This window comes from Gopherus evgoodei, chromosome 2, assembly GCF_007399415.2.
Source record: "Gopherus evgoodei ecotype Sinaloan lineage chromosome 2, rGopEvg1_v1.p, whole genome shotgun sequence".
NCBI lineage: Eukaryota > Metazoa > Chordata > Testudines > Testudinidae > Gopherus > Gopherus evgoodei.
This window is the reverse complement of record NC_044323.1, coordinates 14,065,007-14,082,736: the sequence shown is the minus strand read 5'-3', so window position 1 is coordinate 14,082,736 and position 17,730 is coordinate 14,065,007. Positions and strand designations below refer to the sequence as shown.

The 17,730-nt window shown below is 45.0% G+C and overlaps 1 protein-coding gene across 13 annotated transcripts in view; it reads left to right on the top strand.

Moving 5' to 3' along the window:
- XYLB (xylulokinase) overlaps positions 1-17,730 on the top strand; it is a 200,056-nt gene that overhangs the window by 139,295 nt on the left and 43,031 nt on the right. Inside the window, exon 16 of one of the 13 annotated variants that reach the window (XM_030550029.1) lies at positions 5,454-5,511. The exons of the other annotated variants lie outside the window; for them this stretch is intronic. Within the exon in view, the coding sequence (XP_030405889.1) occupies positions 5,454-5,491 (38 nt within the window). The 3' untranslated portion in view covers positions 5,492-5,511. Of the gene's footprint in view, positions 1-5,453; positions 5,512-17,730 lie in introns of those variants that run through there. 13 annotated transcript variants of the gene reach the window in all.

Genomic DNA, 17,730 nt, shown 5'->3' with positions numbered 1-17,730 from the left:
CACATACCTACAGGCTCTCTAATCTTCTGTTCCAATTTTGTAAGTACAAAAGTAGAAAGACAGTTTAGTCTTTTTAATTGTTTTTCTGTATTTGCAACTGTGTATCTGGCTGGTAGAGTTTTAATGTGTATTTGGGTGAAAGTACTTTAAATTGTATTTCTGCTGGAGAAAGCTTTCTTTCTATTGTCTATAAGCTGAAAAACCCTGTAACTTTTTACCATCTAAATTGCAAAGATAGACCTTTTATTTTTTCTTTCTTTTTTATTAAAAGTTTTGCTTTTAAGACCTGCCTGATTTTTTCCCCCTTGTTGAGGCTCAAGGGAATTGAGTCTGTACTTAACTGGGAAGGAGAAGAGGGGGGAAGGGTGGAATATCTTTGTTTTAGATTCACAGAGCTTGAATCTGGATTGCCTCTGGGGGAAGGTATCATTCCTCTCTGTGTGGTGATTCAAGGAATTGAATCACGGTGATCTCCTAGTGTACCCAAGGCGGGAAAGATCTGGGAGGAGGTAAAGAGGATGGTGGGAATGGTTTATTTCCCTTTGTTGTGAGACTCAAGGAATTTGGATTTTGGGGACCCCAGGGAAGGTTTGGGGAGACCAGAGTTTATCAGGTACTCAGAATCCTGATTGGTGGCAGCCTATCAGATCTAAGCTGGTAATTAAGCTTAGGGGAATTCATGCTAGTACCCATATTTTGGACGCTAAGGTCCAGATTTGGGAATTATACTATGACATAGCCGCTGTTACTGGCTTCCCTCCTTCACTAACACTGCTTTGATTCCCTGGGCCACTTCCCTGTGCTCCCCTTTTCCAAGCTTCACCCTTGGCTCAGGGTTCAGTAATGCTTTCTCTCCTCCAGCTCCTTTCACCTGGACTCCTCTCCAGAGAACTGGCAAAGAGAGCTTTTAAAGCAGCTTAAGTGGGACGTTAATTGGTTCCAGCTGTCTCCATTAGTCTATCAGCCTTAACTCTTTCTCAGTTAATTGAGGTCAGGTACCACTATTAGCCTAACGACCTTAACTGGTTAAATTGGTGTCAGGTGTCTTGACTGGCCTGGAGTAGTCCTTGTTTGGGTATCCAGGGACCTGCTCATTCTGAGGCTGATCTACCTGTCTTCCACTACCCTCTTATAGAGGTCAAAGCCCGCCCACTTCCTGGATACTAACAGGACTACCCTCTTATATCTTTCTGGCCTGAGTCCGTCACACATTCTAACATCATCTCTCCCAATACCAGTACCTTTGTTTTCCCTTTTGCGTGTGTGTCTTCATACTTTAGATGACTTTACAGTATTTTTTAGTGGATTTTTGTAAATTTGTGGAGCTGCAGTCAATTTACTTATGAAAATTAACCAGTCCATGTCTTTGAAAAGTCATTGCATCCTTTATTACCTTCAAATATGATAAGTTAAAGAAAATGATTAGCAAAGGTGTCACTCATTCGACTTACTGTGAAGAAGTGAACCATGTTAAAGCTGTGAAATCAATCCAGTTCTACAGGGACTACAGCCAGCTGCACCAATTTTACTACTTTTTCCCTTGCAGATTCAAGAATGATTGCAATAGAGTTTGACAGTTTATTTACAGATTTGCTGTGACTGACAGGTTGCCAGAGGGGAAATGTTTGTACTCCCTGAAGATAGTTTTTGGTATAACTAAGACTAAATATCTGACGTACAAGACTTCAGTTACCTTTCAAGAGACTCATCAACCGTCGTATTCTTGAGGAATTGGATGTATTCTTTCACTTAAACTGGACTTAAACATATAGGGTCCACTCTGCCTTTTGTGCTGGTATAAATCACTACACAAGGTGCAGGGCACAGTGGATGTAAAATGCTACTGTTCTGATTTGGTAGCATTTTGTATTCACTTTGCATTGCTGTAAATGATGACAGAAAGTGCCTGGCAATGGTAAATCAGACCCAGAGGGTCTGATTCTGATCTTACACCAGTGTAAGACAGAAAGTAACTCCATTGACATCCATGGAGTTGCACTAGTATGAGTGAAATCCGAATCACTCCCACAACTTGCTTTTACATATAAACTTGAAGTTTTTTTTGCATTTTTATCTGGAATTCATGAGACCAAATCCTGCTTCCCCTACTCTTGTGAGCTATCCCAGGGTCTCCAAGGGACCAAGGCAAGTGGGACTTGCCTTTTCTCATGATTGTCTGGGCCAGATTCTAATCTCTTGTTTATCAGTGTAAATCTAAAGTAACCATTAACTTGAGTGTATTTGCCCTGGTATACAGAGATCAGAGTGTGCCCAAAATGCAATTCCATGCAAACCAATCATCATGCTATGAAATTAAAAACCTTCAGTAGAGAAATCTCTTTCTAGCCACATCCTGTATTATGTATAGTATATTTATTTCTCTTTTAGTATCTTCCTCTGTATTCCCAGAAATAGTATTAAACATTGTCTCAGAAAAGTATTCTCTGTTCATTAATACTTTAAAAGGCACGGAAGGTTTCAGATATTGAAAAGGTTAATTATACTACAAATAAAATACTTGAATAAATTGTAAATTTTTTAGGTAACAAGGTGGGCATGAAGGTGGAAAGATTTGTCTACCACAGAGAAAAACACTTTTTTTTAGGTTGCTAAATATGCTACCAACTAGCCAAATGCAATCTGAATATTCATAAGCAAGGGGTGCTGGTGGATTTGCAGGTGACAGAAAGTATACATCTTAGTGTTTGGTCTCTATCTGTACTTAAGCCAGTCTTACTGTTTGTTTGCCCAGTATCAGAGCTGGGCAGGCTGTTTATTTCTTCCCATTTTTTTTTGTCTTGAGTGATCATCTACTCTCAAGTGGATTCATTCCAGCACAATTTTGATAGTATCAAGCTATCAGTCCAGGAAAAGGGCATATAACACAATTTATGGAGAAGTCAAGAATGGGAAAACTGAGCAATTTCAAAATCTTGACTTCATAGTAAAATAAACATTTATTTTCCCCTCCACCAATATTGGTATATCAGGCATGAGTCACACAGAGTCCTGGATATAGTGTGTGAAGTATTGTGCTAAAAATATAAGGAATACCGAGCCAGATTCACCCTGGTTGTCAGTTGTTGCAGGGAGCTTGAAACTGTGCCTCCTTACGCCAGCCTGGCCTCTTGCAATGATAAAGGGAATCATATCTACTACCCTTTTTTAAATATTTCCCTGTGTGATGGCAGCTGAATTTCCTCTTGGGGCTCCACAGGAAACCTGCCAGCCAAGATGTGACAAAATTTGGTATCTTTCATGATGCTCCATAGCAAGCAAAATTTATAATTTAAATGTATTTATAATGAGGAAAATACATTTTGCATTGTTGAGGGACCAACATACAGAATAATACAGACGTGGACGTGCAAGTCAGAATTCAGTCACCTTGACTTTTGAAGATCAAAGTGGCTTTTGAAATACAATAATTAATTTGGAATCAGGAAAATTGCCTATGGATGAGCTAGCTGAGGGGATGTTAGCAGAGAGAAGGGATAATAATCATTGTGTGGAAAACAGATGGTATTCCCCCAAATAGTACTTAGTGGAAATGCTGATATAACCTCACCCTGATATGACAATGAACTCTTAACTTTTGAGATTAATCCAATCCCTGACAAGGTTCTGGGGTCAAAGAAGGAGGTGAGGTCATTGGGGGACACAAAGAAAATTGTTTCTCATGTTATTTTACCAAGAGGGTCATAGGGGAAAGTCGGTTAACATATTTTCCCTCTTATCATATGAGAAGTTGAAAGGTAGGTATGGTCTGAAAATAGTTTTGTTTTGCTACAGTTCTCCCTATTTTGTTTCATCTTTTTTTTTAAATAAAAAACAATATGAGTCAGTTTAGATAATTTCTTGCAGTCTACCGCAGAGACCAGAAATCCAGGGCCATACAAGTCAATGGCAAATCCATGAGTAGAATCCAAGAGTGCTGTACCCATACTTTCCTGACGTAACTATTAGATCACACTATGTTTAAAATATACCAAATAGAAAGTAGATAAAATGTGCTTTTCGTTGGACTTCATGTACTTCCAAAATGCTTTGAAGAATAAGAAGTTATACATTGGAAGGGAAGACTGTGGACAAATATAGTAGACACAACACATCTAGCAATCACATGCACACAGCCTGGTCATGAAGACCTGTGTCTAAGAAGGGGAATGTTGGCTAATATACTGTAATTATTCCCTATTCCTTGTGATAGAAATGCCATGATATCTTTAACTTCCATGTTCTCTGCCATCAGAGGTGGGCAAAAGGAACCTCAGTGTAATGCCTCATCCAGACTACAGCATTCCTGTAGAACCATTCCTGTCTTTTTCAGAGTACTACATTGCAATTATTCTGAACCCAAGTGATAAACTTTGAGATAAACAACAGAACTGTGAACTGGAGTTACAAATGCTGAGCTTGTGATTCAATGCCTAAAGACAAGAGCATCATTACACAGAAAAGGTCATTTTTCTAACCCAAGGACAGTTGTATCCTGCCTTCTGCCTTTAAAAACAAATCAGCATTTGTTGCATTTCATCCTTGAATTATTCATCAAGATCAGACACTTGTTCAGTTCACTTAGTCATTTTCCTCTTGCTTATTCTCAGCAGTTTTGATGAAAATATAACACAGTGCCTGCTTACAAGAGACATTCAGTTTAATAGATGTCTTGATTGGAAAGACGATTCATTTGGTCCAAGCTAAAATCAGATGCTCATTGTTTGAGCATATCTGTGTTATGAGAAGTAGCTAAAATTCAATGTTGCAAGGTCTCTATACTAATCTTTCTTTTTTTCATTATTATTTTCCATCAGTTCAGAGCCTTCATTTGGGATAGCCCAGAGTTACACAAGGGTGAAATCCTGAATTCCTGTCTCATTGAGTCCTTATTCATGCAAAGCTTCCATTGAAGTCAGGGTGTTTTGCCTGCATTGGGATTTGACCCCATTAAATGAAGTACAGTTCCCTGTTGTCCTTTCTTAAACAGCCTTCTTCATTAAGTCACAATACTGCAGATGCTCTAGAGGTGGCCCTTTGTTGGTCAGATTATTTTATGACACTGGCTAGTTGCTGAGTGCTATACAAAATAATTCACCTGAAGTGGCACATCTGTTTCACCTTATATTGAAATAAATGGAGCTGCATGAATGGGTAAGGTGATCAGGATATGGTCCTGTGTGTTCTTTCCACCATGAACTGTATTTTTCCTTTTGCTGCTTTCCCCCATAATTTACCTTGTTTGCATATCTTAGTGTTTCATACCACAGTGCCTGAGTCATTTTATTTTTTAATAATTAAGCAGGTACATGCCCTTGGAAAGTCATTGTGTCTTTTATTACTGCTAAATATGTTAACTGTGAGGAATTAGAAAAGATCTGCATTTATTTCACTTATACACAATTAGATATACTGCAGAGTAGAAAACCTGGAATATAACACGCTGTGTACTCTAGGGTGCACCAGACCCAAGAAAAAGGAGAAGTCATGTTAAAGAGGCAGAAACAGGACAGAGAAAGCATTTCCTAGTCCTCCTGCTGCTGCATGAGAGGGCAAGTAAGCAGTTTCCTTTTTTGTAAAGATGTTAACCATGGATTGGTGGAGTCAGTGGCTTACCAGCAACTTTCCAAAGACACCAAATGCGGGAAGCAGGCCAGTTGACTGAAGATGTTGGCCTCTCCAGAAAAACATAAAATTCTTCTTTGAGTGATTGCACATATCCATTCCACTGTAGGTTTGTGCATGTGTTGTACATGGTTGTCGATTTTCCCCTCAGGAATACTCATTGGGGCAGCGTAAGTGCCCTCTGATGTCTTGTGCCACTGCATGCAGGTATAAAGGGCCATGCTATCCCTGCTCCCCCACCAAGTTCCTTCCCACTGCTACTGTCAGTTGTTGGAACCATGATCTTTGTATTTGCAAGTCTTTCCTCCCTTCATGTGTATATAGTACCTGTCATGTTATTTTAGTGTAGAGTAGTGTATTTTGTACATAGTTACTGACTAGTGTAAGTTTAGTTTTATTCTTAGTGAATCTTGGTCTCCAGTGCCTGTTTGGGCACCAGGTCCAGTACTGGACTCATCCACATTCTCTCAGCTTCAAGGCCTTGTGGCAAACCAATGCCAGTGAGTAATCCTCATCCCAGCTGCCTTAAATGTCTGGGGGAAGCATGTGTAGGTGACATATGTCACAGTTGTAGAGGGTTCAGTTGTTGTTCCAAAAAAGGAGAGGACTTGCAGGCTCAAATACTTACTCATGGAGTTTGCTTGTCATCCTTCATCAGCACCTTCACACTTGGAATGGGTACTGAGCATGTCTGAGTTTGTCAGGAGTGCTCTGCCCATTCTAGCTGACTATAGGCAGACCTTCCTTTCCATACTGAAGAAGAGACTTCATATGTCCTTGATGCCTTCAAAATCTGCAGGTAAGGCACCGAGTGGAGGCAAGGACACTGAGGGGCAGTCAGAGAAGAGGTATCCCCCTGTACAGCCTGCATGCAAAGAGGGGCTAATGACTTTGGAGCTCAGGAAGGACCTGCTGAGACCAGTCTCAGGACTGGAGCAGCTCATTGTACCTCAGGGTCAGCAGCCTTTGATGGTGCTATCTACAGCTGAAGCATTCAAGACGGTTTGGGAGCTATTGATCTTCTTGGTACCGGTTTCACCTGCAGTGCAAGATTCCCTCCCTGTACCAGGATCGGCTGTGTTAGATCCTTCCTGCCAGCTCAATCCCCAGTGCACTGTTCAGTACTGCTGGCTGACACCGCTGCTGCATCTTGGTGGCTTCCATCAAGGGGGAAGCCTGTGATGGTCTCACCAGTGCCTCCATCACTAGACTTGCAGTCAGTCTCCCCAGTACCAATGGGGTCATTTCACCCTGGTCAGAGAAAGCAGACTCATCTTAGAATCATAGAATATCAGGGTTGGAAGGTGTCATAAACAGATAGCTAAGGGTTAATGTCTCTTTCACCTGAAGCACCTGACCAGAGGACCAATCAGGAAACCGGATTTTTTCAACTCTGGGTGGAGGGAAGTTTGTGTCTGGGTCTTTGTTTTCTGTCTGCCTGCTTTCTCTGAGCTTTGGAGAAGTAGTTTCTGCTTTCTAATCTTCTGTTTCTAAGTGTAAGAACAAAGAGATCAGATAGTAAGTTATATGGTTTCTTTTCTTTGGTATTTGCATGAATATAAGTGCTGGAGTGCTTTGATTTGTATTCTTTTTGAATAAGGCTGTTTATTCAATATTCTTTTAAGCAATTGACCCTGTATTTTGTCACCTTAATACAAAGAGACCATTTGTATGTATTTTTTTTTCTTTTTTATATAAAGCCTTCTTTTAAGACCTGTTGGAGTTTTCTTTTCTGGGAAATTTCAGGGAAATTGAGTCTGTACTCACCAGGGAATTGGTGGGAGGAAGAAATCGGGGAGATCTGTGTGTGTTGGATTTGCTAGCCTGATTTTGCATTCCCTCTGGGTGAAGAGGAAAGTGCTTTTGTTTCCAGGACTAGGAACGGAGAGGGGGAGTCACTCTGTTTGGATTCACAGAGCTTGTGTCTGTGTATCTCTCCAGGAGCACCTGGAGGGGGGAAGGGAAAAAGGATTATTTCCCTTTGTTGTGAGACTCAAGGGATTTGGGTCTTGGGGTCCCCAGGGAAGGTTTTTCAGGGGGACCAGAGTGCCCCAAAACACTCTAATTTTTTGGGTGGTGGCAGCAAGTACCAGGTCCAAGCTGGTAACTAAGCTTGGAGGTTTTCATGCTAACCCCCATGTTTTGGACGCTAAGGTCCAAATCTGGGACTAAGGTTTGACATGAGTGGCAGCGGTTACGGGATAGACAGAATCCAGAAGCCAGTAGGAATATTATATTTTTTCTTTTCTCTGCTAAGGGCTTTTTAGCAGAGAGAAACAGTTTGGTTTTAAAAGGGAACCAGAGAGAAATTTTTTTTTCTGCTCTCTCTGGCAGTTGTGGCTTGCATATTAAGCAAGAAGCCATTAAGGAGCTGTTACAGGTCTTTTGTTATGCAATAGCACTCTCATTAGGAGGCAAATACCAGCACTATATACATGCAAATAAAGTGGTTTTTCTACTTTACGCTAGAGGGAGAAAGGGAAAAAAAAAAGATTGTTGCTAGGCAGACCCCAGGAGGCAACAGAGCCTGCAGTTCAGAAGATAAACACCGGAGGGCACCCCAACACAAGAAAACAGGAACCATGACTTCTAAGGCAAAAATTGAGGCCAAAGCACAAATCAAAGAAGCTGAACACAGGCGATAGATGGAAAAACACAAACAGGAACTAGAAATAAAACAAAAAGAGATGGAGCTGAAAGAAAAGGAAGAAAGCATCAAACTGGCAGCCTACCAAAGAGAACAGGCAGCCAAAGAGGCAGCACACAAAAGAAAACTAGAAGAAGAAGAGGTGGCCCACCGAAGGAAACAAGCAGAAGAAGAGTTGGCCCAGCGCCGAGACATGGAAAAACAACAAAAAGAAATGGAAAAACAACAAAAAGAAAATGAAGAGAAGGAAAAACAGAGAAAACATGAACTGGACTTGGCAAAAGCTGGGCTGCATGTGCCAGCCAACCCTAACAACCCGGCGCCAATTATTGCTCCACAGCACAGGAAATTTCCCACCTACAAGGCAGGGGATGACACCGAGGCCTTCTTGGAAAATTTTGAAAGAGCCTGTCTTGGGTACAGCATCCCCGAAGACCAGTACATGGTAGAATTAAGGTCACAGCTCAGTGGACCTTTAGCAGAGGTGGCAGCTGAAATGCCTAAGCAGCAAATGAATGACTATAAACTTTTTCAAACCAAGGCCAGATACAGAATGGGGATAACCCCAGATCATGCCCGTCGGTGCTTCAGAACCCAAAAGTGGAAACCAGATGTGTCATTTCCCAAACACGCCTACTACGTTGCAAAAAATTATGAGGCCTGGATAACAGGACACAACGTTCAAACCTTTGAAGAACTGCACCTCCTCATACAAATGGAGCAGTTCTTGGATAGTGTTCCTGAAGACATCACACGGTACATACAAGATGGAAAACCCAAAGATCTCGCTGAGGCGGGGGAGATTGGAGCCAAATGGATGGAAGTGGCAGAAAGCAAGAAAGCTACTGTCAAGGGGAACGATTACCCCAGGGGGCACACAGACCATAAACCCTACAACCGAGGACAGCCAAAGACCCCACATACCACCCAAGTAAAGCCACAGACACCCTACTCTTCCACCTCACCAGTCTCCAGTAACTCACCTCGGCCCAGTGACCCATCAGATGGAAGATGCTTTAAGTGTAATGAACTGGGACATATCAAGGCCAACTGTCCAAAGAACACCATGCGAGTGCAATTCATTACCCCACCATCACACCAAAGATCCCCAGGCCCGGATGCCTCTCAAATACCCTTGGAGCGAAGGGAAAATTTGAGAGTGGGTGGAAAGAAGGTTACTGCGTGGAGAGACACGGGGGCACAAGTGTCAGCTATCCACCAATCCTTCGTTGACCCCAAATTCATCAACCCAAAGGCCAAAGTTACAATTTACCCCTTCATGTCACAAGCTGTAGACTTGCCTACAGCTCAACTGCCTGTCCAGTACAAAGGCTGGTCAGGAATGTGGACTTTTGCAGTCTATGACAATTATCCTATCCCCATGCTACTGGGGGAAGACTTGGCCAACCAGGTGAGGCGGGCCAAGAGAGTGGGAATGGTTACACGTAGCCAAACCAGGCAAGCTTCTAGACCCATTCCTGTTCCTGAACCGTCCACAGACGCCCTGTCTGGGTTACCAGAGACCCAGACAGAGGTAGTGGACCCGGATTCCAGGCCAACCACTGAAACAGCCACAGCACCTCCAGTCCCAGGCCCGGAATTGGAACAGCAACCAGCACCAGCAATTGCAACCCCATCTTCAAACTCAACGCCAGTGGGCGCCAGCGAGCCAGAACTGGCAGAAGCAAAAGACAGCCATACCCAAAAGGTTCAGCCAGAGCCTGAAATACCCTCAGGTGCACCAGCGGAGAGCGGTTCACCAGCAACGGAAACAAACCCCTCATCTACATCGCTTCCAGGGGGACCAAGCCCAAGTCCACAGACTGAGGAAGAACTGGTGACCCCAGCCTCAAGGGAACAGTTCCAGACTGAGCAGGAAGCAGATGACAGCCTTCAGAAAGCGTGGGCGGCGGCACGGAGCACCCCACCACCTCTCAGCTCTTCGAATCGATCCCGGTTTGTTATAGACCAAGGACTTTTATACAAGGAAATTCTTTCTGGTGGACACCGGGAAGAATGGCAGCCGCAAAAACAGTTGGTGGTTCCAACTAAGTACTGGGGGAAGCTCTTAAGCTTAGCCCATGATCATCCCAGTGGCCTTGCTGGGGTGAACAAAACCAAGGACCGGTTGGGAAAGTCCTTCCACTGGGAGGGGATGGGCAAGGACGTTGCCAAGTATGTCCGGTCTTGTGAGGTATGCCAAAGAGTGGGAAAGCCTCAAGACCAGGTCAAGGCCCCTCTCCAGCCACTCCCCATAATTAAGGTCCCATTTCAGCGAGTAGCTGTGGATATTCTGGGTCCTTTCCCAAAAAAGACACCCAGAGGAAAGCAGTACGTACTGACTTTAGTGGACTTTGCTACCCGATGGCCGGAAGCAGTAGCTCTAGGCAACACCAGGGCTAACACTGTGTGCCTGGCCCTAACAGACATCTTTGCCAGGGTAGGTTGGCCCTCCGACATCCTTACAGATTCAGGGTCTAATTTCCTGGCAGGGACCATGGAAAAACTGTGGGAAACTCATGGGGTGAATCACTTGGTTGCCACCCCGTACCACCATCAAACCAATGGCCTGGTGGAAAGGTTCAATGGAACTTTGGGGGCCATGATACGAAAATTCATCAACGAATTCTCCAGTAATTGGGACCTAGTGTTGCAGCAGTTGCTGTTTGCCTACAGGGCTGTATCACATCCCAGTTTAGGGTTTTCACCATTTGAACTTGTGTATGGTCACGAGGTTAAGGGACCATTACAGTTGGTGAAGCAGCAATGGGAGGGGTTTACGCCTTCTCCAGGAACTAACATTCTGGACTTTGTAAGCAACCTACAAAGCACCCTCCGACACTCTTTAGCCCTTGCTAGAGAGAACCTAAAGGATGCTCAAGAAGAGCAAAAGGCCTGGTATGACAGACATGCCAGAGAACGTTCCTTCAAGGTAGGAGACCAGGTTATGGTCTTGAAGGCGCAACAGGCCCATAAGATGGAAGCATCATGGGAAGGGCCATTCACGGTCCAAGAGCGCCTGGGAACTGTAAACTACCTCATAGCATTTCCCAATTCCTCACTAAAGCCTAAAGTGTACCATGTTAATTCTCTCAAGCCTTTCTATTCCAGAGACTTACAGGTTTGTCAGTTTACAGTCCAGGGAGATGAGGCTGAGTGGCCTGACGGTATCTACTACGACGGGAAAAAAGACGGTGGCGTGGAAGAGGTGAACCTCTCAACCACCCTGGAACGTCTGCAGCGGCGACAAATCAAGGAGCTGTGCACTAGCTTCGCCCCATTGTTCTCAGCCACCCCAGGACGGACTGAACGGGCATACCACTCCATTGATACAGGTAATGCTCACCCAATCAGAACCCCGCCCTACCGGGTGTCTCCTCATGCCCAAGCTGCTATAGAACGGGAGATCCAGAACATGCTACAGATGGGTATAATCCGCTCATCTACCAGTGCATGGGCATCTCCAGTGGTTCTGGTACCCAAACCAGATGGGGAAATACTCTTTTGCGTGGGCTACCATAAGCTAAATGCGGTAACTCGTCCGGACAACTGTCCAATGCCACGCACCGATGAGCTATTGGAGAAGTTGGGACGTGCCCAGTTCATCTCTACAATAGACTTAACCAAGGGGTACTGGCAAGTACCGCTAGATGAACCTGCCAAAGAGAGGTCAGCATTCGTCACCCATGCGGGGGTGTATGAATTCAATGTCCTTCCTTTCGGCCTTCGAAATGCACCCGCCACCTTCCAGAGGCTGGTAGATGGTCTACTAGCTGGACTGGGAGAATTTGCAGTTGCCTACCTCGATGATGTGGCCATTTTTTCAGACTCCTGGCCCGAACACCTACTACACCTGGAAAAGGTCTTTGAGCGCATCAGGCAGGCCTGACTAACTGTTAAGGCCAAAAAGTGTCAAATAGGCCATAACAGAGTGACTTACCTGGGGCACCAGGTGGGTCGAGGAACCATAAACCCCTTACAGGCCAAAGTGGATGCTATCCAAAAGTGGCCTGTCCCAAGGTCAAAGAAACAGGTCCAATCCTTCTTAGGCTTGGCCGGATACTACAGGCGATTTGTACCACACTACAGCCAAATCGCTGCCCCACTGACCGACCTGACCAAAAAGACCCAGCCAAATGCAGTTAAGTGGACTGATGAGTGTCAAAAGGCCTTTACCCAGCTGAAGGCGATGCTCACGTCTGACCCTGTGCTCAGGGCCCCGAACTTTGACAAGCCATTCCTAGTAACCACAGATGCATCTGAGCGTGGTATACGAGCAGTGCTCATGCAGGAAGCAACAGATCACAACTTCCATCCTGTCGTGTTTCTCAGCAAGAAACTGTCTGAGAGGGAAAGTCACTGGTCAGTCAGTGAAAAGGAATGCTATGCCATTGTGTACGCCCTTGAAAAGCTACGCCCATATGTTTGGGGACGGCGGTTCCAACTACAAACTGACCATGCTGCACTAAAGTGGCTTCATACTGCCAAGGGGAACAACAAGAAACTTCTTCGTTGGAGTTTAGCTCTCCAAGATTTTGATTTTGAAATTCAGCACATCACAGGAGCTTCTAACAAAGTAGCTGATGCACTCTCCCGTGAGAGTTTCCCAGAATTCAGTAGTTAAACAGTGTTCTTAAAATGTACAAGTCTGTTAGTTATATACTTAGTGGTATATGTAAAGGTACATGTGTTGTAGTAATCTGTTTATTTTCAAGTTCTAGATGGAAATCGCCGCCAGTGAGCTTCCCCACTGTCTGCAATTTGGGGGGCGTGTCATAAACAGATAGCTAAGGGTTAATGTCTCTTTCACCTGAAGCACCTGACCAGAGGACCAATCAGGAAACCGGATTTTTTCAACTCTGGGTGGGAGGGAAGTTTGTGTCTGGGTCTTTGTTTTCTGTCTGCCTGCTTTCTCTGAGCTTTGGAGAAGTAGTTTCTGCTTTCTAATCTTCTGTTTCTAAGTGTAAGGACAGAGAGATCAGATAGTAAGTTATATGGTTTCTTTTTTTGGTATTTGCATGAATATAAGTGCTGGAGTGCTTTGATTTGTATTCTTTTTGAATAAGGCTGTTTATTCAATATTCTTTTAAGCAATTGACCCTGTATTTTGTCACCTTAATACAGAGAGACCATTTGTATGTATTTTTTCTTTCTTTTTTATATAAAGCCTTCTTTTAAGACCTGTTGGAGTTTTCTTTTCTGGGAAATTTCAGGGAAATTGAGTCTGTACTCACCAGGGAATTGGTGGGAGGAAGAAATCAGGGGGAGATCTGTGTGTGTTGGATTTGCTAGCCTGATTTTGCATTCCCTCTGGGTGAAGAGGAAAGTGCTTTTGTTTCCAGGACTAGGAACGGAGAGGGGGAGTCACTCTGTTTGGATTCACAGAGCTTGTGTCTGTGTATCTCTCCAGGAGCACCTGGAGGGGGGAAGGGAAAAAGGATTATTTCCCTTTGTTGTGAGACTCAAGGGATTTGGGTCTTGGGGTCCCCAGGGAAGGTTTTTCAGGGGGACCAGAGTGCCCCAAAACACTCTAATTTTTTGGGTGGTGGCAGCAAGTACCAGGTCCAAGCTGGTAACTAAGCTTGGAGGTTTTCATGCTAACCCCCATATTTTGGACGCTAAGGTCCAAATCTGGGACTAAGGTTTGACAGAAGGGACGTCAGGTGGTCATCTAGTACAACCCCTTGCTCAAAGCAGGACCAATTCCCAACTGAATCATCCCAGCCAGGGCTTTGTCAAGCCTGACCTTAAAAACCTCTAAGGAAGGAGATTCCACCACCTTCCTAGGTAACCCATTCCAGTGCTTCACCACTCTCTGAGTGAAAAAGGTTTTCCTAATATTCAACCTAAACTTTCCCCACTGCAACTTGAGACCATTACTCCTTGTTCTATTATCAGGTGCCGCTGAGAACAGTCTAGTTCCATCCTCTTTGGAACCCCCTTTCAGGTAGTTGAAAGCAGCTATCAAATCCCCCCTCATTTTTCTCTTCTTCAGACTAAACAATCCCAATTCCCTCAGCCTCTTCTCATAAGTCATGTGCTCCAGCCCCTTAATAATTTTTGTTGCCCTCCACTGGACTCTTTCCAATATTTCCACATCCTTCTTGTAGTGTGGGGCCCAAAACTGGACACAGTACTCCAGATGAGGCTTCACCAGTGTCGAATAGAGGGGAATGATCACATCCCTCGATCTGCTGGCAATGCCCCTACTTATACAGCCCAAAATGCCATTAGCCTTCTTGGCAAGAAGGGCACACTGTTGACTCATATCCAGCTTCTCGTCCACTGTAACCCCTAGGTCCTTTTCTGTAGAACTGCTTCCTAGCCATTCGGTCCGTAGTCTGTAACAGTGAATGGGATTCCTCTGTCCTAAGTGCAGGACTCTGCACTTGTCCTTGTTGAACCTCATCAGGTGTTTTTTGGCCCAATCCTCTAATTTGTCTAGGTCCCTCTGTATCCTATCCCTACCCTCCAGCGTATCTACCACTCCTCCCAGTTTAGTGTCATCTGCAAACTTGCTGAGAGTGCAGTCCACGCCATCCTCCAGATCATTAATGATCCTCGTTAGACTCTGAGGTTGGATCCTATGCTTCCAGACTTGAGCAGCCCGAGTGGGATTCCTACCCACTATGGTTTAGATCTCTACCCAAAGACCAATGGCTGGCCTATAGTTGGGTCCCACCTCTGTATCAGTGTTTCTTACCTTCCCCCCTGCTCTCAGACATCCCCGCTCCATTCCAGCCCTCCCATATTGAGTAGGTATTGGGAACAGGTTTACCAGGCTCACCACTCTCCGTGGACTGGGACTGGGACTGTGCAAGGGAAGTTATTTATGGACCTCTTCAGCTGGCAGACATATTCCACAGGAGGTTTACAACTGAGGCTATGCTGGGTTGGTACAATTTTAGCCTGTAGGATAATGTCCTACAGTTTAAGGACAGGCTTCTGGATGAAGCTAAGCAGGAGTTCACTGCTCTGATGGATGAGGGCAAATTAATTGCCAAATCAGCTTTACAAGTAAGCCTAGATGTGACAGTCTGAGGCTTGAGCTATGACTTCTACGGTTACTATGCGGCATTCATTTTGTCTGCAGTCATTGGGTCTTCCCCTGAAGGTGCAATAAACCATACAAGACCGCCTATTCAAAGGCCACTCACTCTTCTCTTAAAAGATGGACAAGAGGATTCATAGCCTTAAGGATTCAAGAGCAATTCATTGGAAATTTATGCACTGGTGACAAAGAGAAAACCACCTGCAGAAGTCCCAGTAGTTCCACCCTTTCATGCCTCGTAATGTTGAGAAGGAGGGTGTAGCGGTCCGTCACTACTGGCAGACCGCAAGTAACAGTCTTAAGCGGGAGAGAGCTCCAGTCCTCTGAGCAGGATCAGGCACAACAGTTTTTAGCACCAGCAGACAGTAATAGTCTATCAGGGAGCTCTGGCCCTGTGGGCGAGGCAGAGCTGCAAACAGTCTTTAGCCCACAGCCACCCGGTTGGAGCAGACAGCTACAGTCTGTACAGGGGCTCTGGACAGGGCAGGAAACAGTTAGGAGGCTTGTAGGGATGAGCACCAAAGCAGTCTTGGCCTATGAAAGGGAGACTGCCACCCCAGGGGTATGGTAATAGGGGGACATGGGCCCACCCGACTCCACCGCATCCCAGCCCAGGGCCCTAACAGTGACAGCGCAATCTGCCACTGGGTCAGTGGGGATTCCAGCTGCAATACATTGACTCACACTCCTGCAGCAGAACCGGATTAGAGTCTAGTCCCCCTGGATTACTTCCTATCACAGTCTGGGTGTAAGGTACTGTGGTCCAAAGATCCCCTGTATTCAGCCATTTGTAGCTCCAGCAGCTCCCCGGAGTCCTCATTTCCCTCCCCTGACAGCAAGTCATCGGTCCATTCTGGGGCTGGGCAAGGCTCTTTCAGAGGTGTCTGCTCCATAGAAGAGATGTCCGCACTCTCATAGACTCATAGACTTTAAGATCAGAAGGGACCATTATGATCATCTAGTCTGACCTCCTGCACAATGCAGGCCACACAATCTCACCCATCCACTTCTATAACAACCCCCTAACCTATGTCTGAGTTATTCAAGTCCTCAAATTGTGGTTTGAAGACCTCAAGCTGCAGAGAATCCTCCAGCAAGTGACCCGTGCCCCATGCTGCAGAGGAAGGCGAAAAAATTCCAAGGCCTCTGCCAATCTGCCCTGGAGGAAAATTCCTTCCCGACCCCAAATATGGTGATCAGTTAAGCCCTGAGCATGTGGGCAAGACTCACCAGCCAGCACCCAGGAAAGAATTCTCTGTAGTAACTCAGATCCCAGCCCATCTAACATCCCATCACAGACCACTGGGCATACTTACCTGCTGATAATCAAAGATCAATTGCCAAATTAATTGCCAAAATTAGGTTATCCCATCACACCATCCCCTCCATAAACTTATCAAGCTTAGTCTTAAAGCCAGATATGTCTTTTGCCCCCAATACTCCCCTTGGAAGGCTCTCCTGTGGCTCAGCAGCAACTGAATTCCAGAGCTCTCCTTTTCTACTTCCTGTCCCGCCCTGGTACTTCTGGTGAGGTGGGCAGAGCAGGTTTGGCTCCCCACACCCAGGGAAGTGTAGTGGTCCCTCACACTCTGGTTCAGAGGTAGGCCATTCAGCCTTACTACAGAAGGGTAGAAGTTTTAAGAGATGCCCTCCACTTCCCCTGTCCTTTAGAGCTACTGGTTCATCTTGGCAAATTGGATCTTCAAAGCAAACATATTGACTTGTTGGTTGAGAGTAGCTTACCACTTCCCAGAATAGCATCTTTCCCTTCCCCTGTTTTTGCCAACCGCCTATTCCACTTCCTAAATGCTTGGTCCTACATCATCACAGACCTGTGGGTTCTAAGCATGTTGGAACTGGGATGCACCCTTCACTTTCTGTTCCCTTTCTCTCTCCCCTTCCCCATCTCTCATCAGGGACCACTTTCATCAGAACAGGCTTCTGCAGGAGGTCCAGTCTCTCCTTTAATGTGGCAATTTATAAGAGTCACAGAAAATTTCTTAGAATTGTGGTCAATGAATCCCACTACCAATTCACAGTGCTGCCTTTTGTCCTCTCAGCAGTCCCTCATATGTTCACAAAATGCATGGTGGTAGTAGTGGCATTCCTGGGAAGGTTGGGAATCCATGTGTTTCTTACTTGGGTGACTGATTAGTGAAAGGCTGATCCAGGTCTCAAATACTCTCCAGCATAGCTGCTATCCAGTCAGCCTTTCAGGCATTAGGGCTCCTAATAAATACAGAGAAATATATCCTGATTCTGGTTCAAAGAATGGAACTGATTGAGGTGGTCCTTGACTATATACAGGCCAAGGCATTCCTGCTGCAGCAGAGCTTCCAAGCAATGCAAGTTATTGCACTAGATCTAAAGATCACTCTCACTACGTTTAGAAACTGCCTAAAACTTCTAG